At 44.8% G+C, this 10,022-nt stretch overlaps 1 protein-coding gene across 1 annotated transcript; it reads right to left on the reverse strand.

Moving 5' to 3' along the window:
• Positions 1-2,445: 2,445 nt before the first annotated feature.
• On the reverse strand, positions 2,446-9,807 carry LOC127344225 (uncharacterized). The gene is made up of 4 exons (XM_051370445.2): positions 9,599-9,807; positions 5,726-6,084; positions 4,112-4,154; positions 2,446-3,060 (listed from the first exon to the last, which is right to left on the reverse strand). The coding sequence occupies exons 1-4, from the start codon at positions 9,717-9,719 to the stop codon at positions 2,618-2,620; spliced, it is 966 nt and encodes a 321-aa protein (XP_051226405.1). The 5' UTR covers positions 9,720-9,807; the 3' UTR covers positions 2,446-2,617.
• Positions 9,808-10,022: the final 215 nt, after the last annotated feature.

The raw sequence follows: 10,022 nt of genomic DNA on the forward strand, positions 1-10,022 counted from the left end.
GGCACCATCTCGCGCTGGATTTTCCAGTTTGGGTGACTGGGTGTGCCCTCGAGTTTTCTTTCTTAGCAGCGAACACAGGAAACCTTCAATGCACGGCCTAGTTAGGTTTATTTTTTTCGCAATATTTTATATTTGTGTCAACCATGGTTCAAACTATGTATTAGTTTGTGGAAAACCATGTTCCAAATTATGTATTAGTTTGTGAAATATTACTTCTCTTTACTAAAATAAAAATGCAAAAAAAGAGTATTTTAATGTTTGAGGGGCGGTGTTTAGGGGACGCGGCTGGGAACGACGTCCCCCAAACACGGCACGAACGAAACACGTCCCCCAAACGCTCAATCCGACGCGATTTGGGGAACGCGATTGGAGATGCTCTTAGTCTCTTGGACGCGGAAGAATGAGAGCATGCAGCGCAGCATCTGGGCAATTTTGCATCGGCTGTTAGGCGTCCTGCGTTGGAAGAACGGAAGAACATAAGCTTCAATAAGTTTTTAAATTGTTGACAATTTCTTTTTCTCTCTAAGCGTCTCCATACACTTACCCCATGTTTGGTTGCACAGAATTCGGGCTCGGAATTGGAATTGAGGTCCAAAGTGACGAATTCCGCTGTTTGTTTTCTTTTTTTCTTTTGACAAGACTCCCCGACCTTTATTAAGCAAAGTCGGTGATTACATCAATGTTCAAGCCCTCTGGTGGTGCAAGAAGCCACACATATCTACCTACTGGCAGGAAGAAGAAAACCTTGCTAACCTATGAGCCTCTCCATTCGATTCCCTCCTCTCGTGAACAAAAGAGGTATTGGATCTCACTCGAGTTCTCTCTCTAATCTCCTTAACGATACTACCAAAGCGACCCATGTTTCCTTCACTCAAGCCTTTTATAACTTCAAGGCAATCTGAAGCCACATGTATTGAGCCTAGCAAAAGGTCATCTGCTGCGTCCAGTGCCTCCCTGCACGCTAAAGCCTCCAGGGTCCCCGGGTGAGAAATCCCCGCATACACTGTCGCCGTAGCTCCCAGGTAGACGCCATCCCGCGACCTGCACACCGCGGCCACCGCCCCCTTCCCATCAACATTTATCTTGTCTTGCCCTGCCGGTGGTGCAATCCAATTGGGCTGAGGTGCCCTCGCGGTTGCTCTCCGTCCTCTAACCATGGCACCAGCCATGGAGCTTGGCGCCTCGCGCGTCGCCTCCAAATCCAGCAAGAAACGGTTTACAAAAGCAACCGTTGCCATTGGACTTTGGTAAATCTCCTCGAAGATGACTTTCCTCTTCGCATGCCAAATCGCCCACATATAAGATCATCCTTCTTCATCGAATCCATCATCGCAAACAACCATAGCTTAGCATCTGGTTCGGTCGATAAGAAGACATGGTCGGTAATGTCTACCTCCGTTAGGGCCCAAACACACCTCGCAAGGTTGCACTCGAGCAAGGAGTGCCGCCATGAATCAACCTGGCCGCATATGGAGCAGGCCGCTGTCGGCGCCATGTTCCTCCTCTGCCGCACATCTCCCGTAGGCAACGATTGTTTAGCCAATCTCCCGCTGTTTGTTTGTGCTCAATATTGGATCGTGGAATCGATGGGCCAATTCAGAGGGCAGCCCACGCGAGGCTAACTTATACCGATTCAGAGGGTCAGACCTATGTATTGCTCTGAATTGGAGATTGGAGAGGCAACACTTCGCTCCACCTCGCTCGCCCTGGCCGACCCTCTCGAGCGCCGCCCTGGCAGACCCTCTCCAGCCCCGCCATCCTCGATTCCGGTGCCGCCTCTCCCCAGGCCGGCGACGCCGCCTCGCCCCTGGCCGGCCCTCTCCGGCTCCCCTCTCCTCCACCAGCCCAACGACACCGCCTCGCCCCTAGCCGGCCCTCTTTGGTGCCGCCATGGTAGACCCTCTCCAGCACCGCCGTCCCCGATTCCGACACCGCCTCGCCCCTGGCCGGCCCTCTCCGGCACCGCATCGCCTGGGGCTGCCCTACCCCGGCCCTCCCTCCCCGCCTCCGACCGCTGGGCCACCCACCACCGCCTGGAGGGATCCCGCGCCGCCGATAGGAGGGCCAGCACGCAGCTCTGCAACCGCCGCTGGTGACTAGGGCATGATCTGCCTTTTTTTGTTTTCTAATTTATTTCCACACATGTGACATCCAAACAGGATTTGGTATTCCATTGAAAACAAAAATCTATAGCTGAATACCACGCGCATCCAAACACTCTTTATGGTATTCCGTTGAATTGGATGACTTGGTTTTCCATTGCCAATTCAATACGGAGGTCAATTATGTGCAACCAAACAGGGCATGCATTCACGCTTTTGCAAGTTATGGGACTAATTTGCACGTATACAACAAGTTGTGGGGCTCAACGTGTATATGACTCATCTCATTTCTTATACATGTGGATTTTCAGATGCATTGTATAATAAGTAAAAAAACTACACGTTGAGGTTACAGATAAATTATAACATAGTTGTTCACAACAGCTGTAGTACAATTCAGATTTAGTTATCGTCACTAGTAGTATCATCTTAGTGAAGCATCAACTAGCAGCTCATTTTGTAATGGTGTAAAAACTGCGAACCATACACAGCAAGTAAGTTCGGCAGCCTGAAACTCATATATCAACATCCCCTCCCGAGCTGGCTGAATCGCCATCGCTGCCGTCACTATCACTACTGCTGCTCCCACTTCCGCTCCCACTCCCACTGCTGCTGCTGCTGCTCCCGCTCCCGCTAGAGCTAGAGGAGGCGTGCTCCACCTGCTGGCCTTCTGCATTGACTTGAGCCCGCAGGGCCTCAGCTGCGTTAAGTCCCTCGTCAGCTTCATCATTTACATCTACATCAGCAACCTCATCATCCATGTCGAGCTGATTTGGTAAGTTGATGTCAAAACCGCGATAAGATGTCCCTTGTGCTGTGGCCATATTATTGGGTGAGCCATTGTCATCATCACCAAGTATATCTAGGTTTTCATCTTGGTCATTTGGATCAGGTGAAAAGGAAAATGGGTCTGCGGTGACTGGTTGATATGTAGAGCTCCTGTTGTTGCTTCTTGGTTCTGTCATGGGCAAGGAAGCAGATGAGCATATATTACAATCTTGTCACAGAAATCAAGAAGTTCAGCATATCCTAAGAAACACAGCAAGCCTGCAACCATGGCTACCGAAAAAAGGCATGCAACCATGGCTAGCTGGTAGCATCTGTGAGGTTATGGGTGAAGGACCAACCCATAAGGCACCATTGAAACAGGAGCTAGCTATCTCTTAGTAGTGTTATAGTTGATATACCGTAAGTTAGGTTAGGGTCGAGAGTTTTGAGTTTGAATACAATTGTTGAACAAGCCAAGAGTGCTGCATATAATAATGGGCTAGCATGCCCACTCTTTGAGATCAAAAGCAAGGAACAGAAGCCTGTGAGGCCTCGCTTAGGATGAGAGCCGTCTCTCTCCCTCTTCAAAACCACCATAAGAATACAAAAGCTTAGCAAGGTTGGGAAATATCATGCAGCCAGCAAGCAATAACTATGTGAATATCCCTCAAGCGCAAATTCAGCTTTTGAAACGGATGATACTTATCCATTCTTATGCACAACTGTTTGGCCCTGACATGGTTCTTTTCGTTATACCAAAACATTTCAGGGACAATAAAAGAGGCAGAGCTACAGCATCTTTTTATTGGGTTCACTTGCTTTTTAAAACTAGGTTCTAAGTAGATATAGGCAGTAAATACGTATTGATTGTAAAGATGTTAAGCTAATTTCATTGGGACATTGGGTTCATGTGAACCCTATGGTTACATGCTGGCTCCGCCACTGTCACGATAGGAGAATATGAAACAAAATTTTACAGCCAAGCAAGTTCCAAAGGTAAGTAGGACCCCAAAAAAAAGGTGAATGTCTATCTGAGCAAAGTAACACCTGAAAAACAGGACTGCGAATCACAATGTGTGAGATATTTAACTCCGTTCAAATTTAACCGCTAAGGATTATAATCCTAGAAAAAATGCTCAGAAGTCAAAGCAGTGAAATACACGAAATGACTTGTTTGCTACCTCATGACATATACAAGAAGAAGCAGATTAAGAAAAGAAAGCACACTGGTGTCAAGTTACCTGGATTTTCAGGTTCACCAATCTCAATGCGCTCAACCTCAACCTACAGGATATTCAGAATCACGGTTAGATACAAGTGCCTCTTGCAATACCAAACATTAGACTGATTGCACAACATCAAATCATGAATGTTGGCAAAGATTCCATATAATACTTGTATAACCATATCGATGTCATCTGACGATTTTAACTATGACTTTAGGGCAAGAACTGATGCATACTTGTAAATAAATCTAGTCACAATGTGATATTGTGTCATATATATTGTGCAGGTGCACTTGCCACTTCATTCAGTTTGAAACTAAACTTAGTCAGGTGAACCGGCACGGTACTATGATGCACATCTCCAGAGAAAGGGGGATCTATGCACGATAGACGATACAGGAGGATGGCATTGTTGGAGGGCGAGAGCGAAATGTCACGACGATGAGCAGAAGCGGCAGCAACAGTTTTGTGAATCACTGTTGCACTGGAGTGGTAACTGATAAGAGGCTGGGAATAACTGTTGCACTAGCAATAGAAAACACATCCGGAATCAAGGTGTAAAACAGAGGATTGAATAACAGCAGAAGAACACAGGAACAGGAAAGAAACGGGTGACTGGGAAACAGTAATTAGCTTTGAGCAAAAGAACTGACCGCAACAGAGAAACCATATTCAGGCAGCACCTAGTCTATGCACCATTCACCTACTGATATGGGACCCTATTACCTACTCCGCTGAGTGGTACTTGTGAATCAGCCAACCTATCCACAAGATCCAATGCAATTGCTGTAGGAAGACAGCCAGTGCACTACTCCTAACCTGCGTAGACACAGTATGCAAAAAACCACACATGCACAATATACTTGCACACCCTCCATCATGAATCGCTACCATGAAAAACTGATAGATAAGTTTTAGGCACAAAGTCTGAAGAACAAGAGTTTCTTTTGTAATCCTGCATAGCGTCCACGTGAGGTGTGAACACTAGCTATAGTTCATACACACCTTACCAAGTAAGCGATAGCAAGCTGCAGGCTGTCAGGTTTGTTGTGCAACCCGACTGACCTCAAACCAACCTCCCTGTACTATATATGAACGCAGTGTATTAGCTGCAGTTATGAGCAGCATGAACATTCTATCCAGTGGCTTACCTGTGTGCGTGAGAGAAGAGAGGGACTTCTAACAGAAACAAGGGTTGCATTGGCGGGATCTCTACTCTCTCTCTCTCTTGGCCTTGGGCTTTCGCAAAACAAGAAGTCAGACAAGTGCTTAAATGATGAACAGGTCCCTGAGCGCTACGCCTTACTGCCTTAAAAACCATGCTACAAAGATAACATGTGTCTTATATTGTTCCAGAGGCTGCTGACAGCCTTTTGAACTGATTAGGGTTGAACTTAAGCAAAAGTGTGACTTTTCCCTGGCGATATACCTACTTAATACTAAGTACATAGAGATGAAGCATCAATGGTGACCGCAAACTCCGGCAAACATATAATGGGCTTTATTATGTGGATGTTTAAAAATAACCTGTTATTTCATTTCCTCTCCGTCCCATGGCCTAAAAATGAACAAATGATCAAACATTTACCTACATTTAGCTAGGGCGTGTAACACGCCAACCTTACTTACCGGAACTGAGTGCATAGAAGGCTTGTTCATCGCAGGCAACTTGACAACTTTCGCTGATGGAGGAGAATGAGATTCACCCATTCCATTAGTTGTAGCTGCCATGGAAGTTGTTGCAGACTCTCCCGGAACACGGACATGTCTTAATCTCTTGACAGCTCGATGCAATCGCTCCAAGCGAAAGGTCTCACCATCAAAAAACAAGACACCATCATTATCCTTATACTCTTCTTGGTTTCCTTCAAATGTTACCTTTGGCTTGCCAGGCAGATTGTTATGAAATTCTACAGTTACCCGATTATCTTTGTTTTTCTGCAGAGAGCCAGCTTGAGTCTTATCAATGGATGCTGGCTTAAATTCATCTGCAACATCGAAATAAAATGATTTAATGCAAAACCAAATTTGGTTTATGCCTAATAAGAACATGTGAGCTTTCACGAATCAAAAAGGGTATTCAGTTCTGTTAGATGGTATATAGGAGGTAGCTTTGTTTGCTTCCTAGTCAATTATGAGTTATGCTTACCTTGATAAGTTGTGTAGTACGAGATTTACATAAAAAGCATTAAAAAATAGCTTCCAGTAGCATATAGTAACAATTGGAAAGATTATACATGAAGTAAGAAGAACAAAAGACGGTTCTGAGATCAATATGAATGGCCCAAAGCATTACATATATCCCTGGAATGTGTGACCTTTAGGGAGGAAAAGTGTGATATAACTCAGTTGTGAAAGTTTGACTGTCACATGGAAATCAGACAGCAAAAACAAAAAGATCGTTGCACTAAATTTTCAATAAAGGACTTGATGGTGCACACTGCAGAATGATAAGCATTGCATAGGAAAGCAATTTGCTACTCTGGCTACTCTACAACCCGATAATGGACGCCTTATCAAGCAATGAAAAAGAGGATTTTTTTCACAGAAAAACAATCCCACGAAGTGTTGGAACACAAATTACACTATTTAGGGTAATCAATTGAATGATATCCTGGGGATTAGTGAAAAGTAGAAGAAAAAAGGTCACAAACCAAAAAAAAAGGGTGCCCGTTCAGAATCTCCCATTGGAAGGGAGATTATACCTGACGAAAATCATGACATTAAGAATGCCAAAATTTGGAAACGGAAGACAACAGGGAGGAGATACACCGAGAAAAAAGAACTCCCAAATACTTACAAAGAGAGTATAAAGGATAAATATTTCACCTGTTGTGGACTACCAGTGGGAAGTCCAAACAGAGAAAGATTATGAGTCCTTCAGGGAATAGAACTAGGAAATATAGGATAAAAACATATAGGGCTCCTTTGATTCATAAGATAGGAAAAGCATAGGATTGGGATGTCATGCCTACTTGAATCCTATGGGAAGATGAAGTGTGTTTGATTGTAACAAAAGAATTTTCCATGAGGCATGACCTAATGTTGTTTTCCTATAGGATTTACACTACGGGCTTGTTTGATTCAAAGGATTTTCAAAGGAATCTTGTTGATTTTTTAACCATAAGAATATTTTTCCTATAGGGCCCGTTTGATTCAAAGGATTGAACCCTCCAAAATTCCTATGGATTGCTTTCCTATACTACAATCCTATAGGATTTCTAACAGGAGGTTAGATCTCTTGGAAAAATCCGTATGTGTCTACGGGACTACGACAACTATGCTATGCACTCAATCTCTATAGACATTTCCTATGGCTTTCCTATGCTGCCATCAAACAACTAGTTGTACCAATTCCCATAGGTTTGTTCTCATAGGATTCAAGGAAGCGGGTCATAGCAATTCTCCATTTTTTCTATTCCTCCACTTTTCCTATCCCATGAATCAAACAAGCCCTACAAGATTCCTATAGGATATGTTCCTATGAATCAAACAACTTGTGTAGGAAATTTTCCCATAGGATCCAAATCCTACACAATTCTTATACAAATCCTACAAATCAAAGGAGCCCTAATCTGTTAGAAGTCCTAAAGATCTAAGGGTTATGTACGTATTTCGTAACCAACCAAGTGAGAAGAATCAATCTATTATATCCAATATTCAAGATGTTGAGTATTCTAATAATATCCAGCCAAGCAGGCAATCATAGCTTCACCATCTAATTGAGGAGTTAGTAGTCATAGAATGTTAGGTGTGTTCTGAATACCCAGATCATTTACTTAATTTTATCCAGAGTCCAGGTTCAAAAAAGCGCTAAGCACGCGGTAAAGCACCGCTTAGAGGAATTGAAGCTTAAGCGAGCTTAAGCTCTGTATGGAACCGTACCGACAGAAAACAGGGAAGCAATTCTGGGCATCTAGGAGCAAAGAGGTAGAGGAGAGTGGTGCTTGCTCCGGGGAAGGAGAGGCAGCGGAGGCAGGGAAGGGGCTACGCTAGTAGCACCGTCATTGTTTTTGTGCATGTGTGCGTGAAAGTGAAGAAGTCAGAGAAAGAGGTAAGCAAAGTAGATGGACGGCTTACATTAGAAATGATAAATGGCTCAGATTGGGTTAGCGGACTAGGGTTCGATAATGGGCCTTACTGGGCCAGCTCTGTAGCAGGAAAGAGACCATTAGCACGAGCCTCGTACGCCCTTATTGTGCTAGTGGACCTTATCAAGCGGTCAGCCGCTTATTGCCATCGCTCAGCGCTTAGTTCTGCTTTTTGAACCATGTCCAGAGTTACGCTTGGTTTGGCCCTTGAGGCCAAAATGGTCCCCCGTCGTACATGTGCATGTTATTTTCTTTAATGCAGAGCCGTAGGAGCCACTCCTGCTATAAGTTTCCTAATAAACTATGACTACTCAATGCTGTGCAGCCATGCTCTTCAGCACCGCAGTTATCCAATTGTGAATCAAGGTTCAAAATATGTGTTCTCCCTATTTGATTGGAGATAGAAGAGGGATGAAACCACTTTTGATTTGGTGATGCAATGTGGTTGAGGATGAGTCTTACCACACCATGTTTCCAGGTAGAAGCCTCTGAAACAAAAGGAAGCAAACTCATCCACGGCAAGATATCAGGTATTAAGGTTCAAGTTCGTCCTATTTGTCCATGCCTAAGAAATGACATAGGCCCTCGACCAAATATACATGGGGAGGTCTAGGGTTAGAACTGTCTCCATCACCACGCATCTTGAGGACAAGCGTCGAGACCTGGAGGGGTGTAATATCGTGGAGAACAACGGGTAATCCAAAGAAGAGTGACTTTGAATAGTATTGTATTAGGAAGTTTTGCATTGGAGTCTTCGACAAAGATCAGCCTTCAGTTCCCCTGCTAGTACAGAGAATTAGGGCAGAGGCGGCACTTTGGGCAAAAGACGGGGCTGCTGGCCTAAGAGTGATAATCCCCAAAACTTGGGATGTCCACATAACTCTATAACAAATGATGTAACCCACCTCCTAGGAGGCTTGTACCCTTCTTCTATTCAATGAACAGAACCGCAAATTCTTTGCGTTTTCTCGAAAAAAGAAGAATCGATTTATGCTCCCTCATCTCAACTTAATTATGTCTAATTCCCTGTAGACATGCCTAAGGCTGATTTATATATGGATGAATACAAAAAAAATGCCGCCCATGGAATAGCTAAAGTTGATCTATTCTTCTAACAATTAAACATCTCGACGATAATCACAACCCGAACATCGGTAGCTGGACACGCTATGCCCCCACCCCCCGCTAATATGATGAATTCCATAACTCGAATACCAAAGCACAGATCTCAAACCATACCTCTGGTTGAAGAAAACCGCTACCCCCCTCAACGAGGTACACATGGAATAATCGCGGATACAGATCGTATTCTAAGGTAGTGGGGCTACTAATAACCATGAAACTTTGAGGAGCCGCCGATGCGATTGGTGATAACCACCAAAGATAAGAGAGGGGGCAATCGAGATCTTACAGCGGAGCGTGCAGTACTTGGCGGTAGGGGAGGGGTGGCTGCAGGAGGACCCCAGTCGGAGCTCGTACCACCGGTTCGCTTGCGGCGCAGAGCTCGGCTCACCGCTGTTGGTGCTCGCCATACCCACGCCGCTGTGGCGCTTCGGTCGAGCGCTGGATTAGAGACGGCGAGTATTATCGGGTCCACGGGTATGTTTAGGGTATGTTTGGTTCGTGCCAAGATCGAAAGAAGTAACACATAAGAGGATCTCTAACACAGCCAGTAAAATGTCGGCGAAATCGAACTTTTTTGGTGGATTTATGGGTTCGGGTTGAAACGGGTGCCGATAAGTGATCGAAAAAGTGGCCGGCCCGAATACGGAGTTCGGGGGCTCGAGAAACTCCCTGCACGGCCCCTATTAAAAGAGATCACAGAGGGGAGTTCA

The sequence above is a fragment of the Lolium perenne genome, chromosome 3 (genome assembly GCF_019359855.2).
Source record: "Lolium perenne isolate Kyuss_39 chromosome 3, Kyuss_2.0, whole genome shotgun sequence".
NCBI classification, from domain to species: domain Eukaryota; kingdom Viridiplantae; phylum Streptophyta; class Magnoliopsida; order Poales; family Poaceae; genus Lolium; species Lolium perenne.

Coding starts and splice junctions, on each gene's coding strand:
- LOC127344225 (XM_051370445.2), bottom strand. CDS start 9,719: ATGGCGAGCACCAACAGCGGTGAGCCGAGCTCTGCGCCGCAAGCGAAC. Junction 6,085..9,598: donor CAAGTACTGCACGCTCCGCT/GTAAGATCTCGA, acceptor TCGATGTTGCAG/ATGAATTTAAGCCAGCATCC. Junction 4,155..5,725: donor CTTCTATGCACTCAGTTCCG/GTAAGTAAGGTT, acceptor AATATCCTGTAG/GTTGAGGTTGAGCGCATTGA.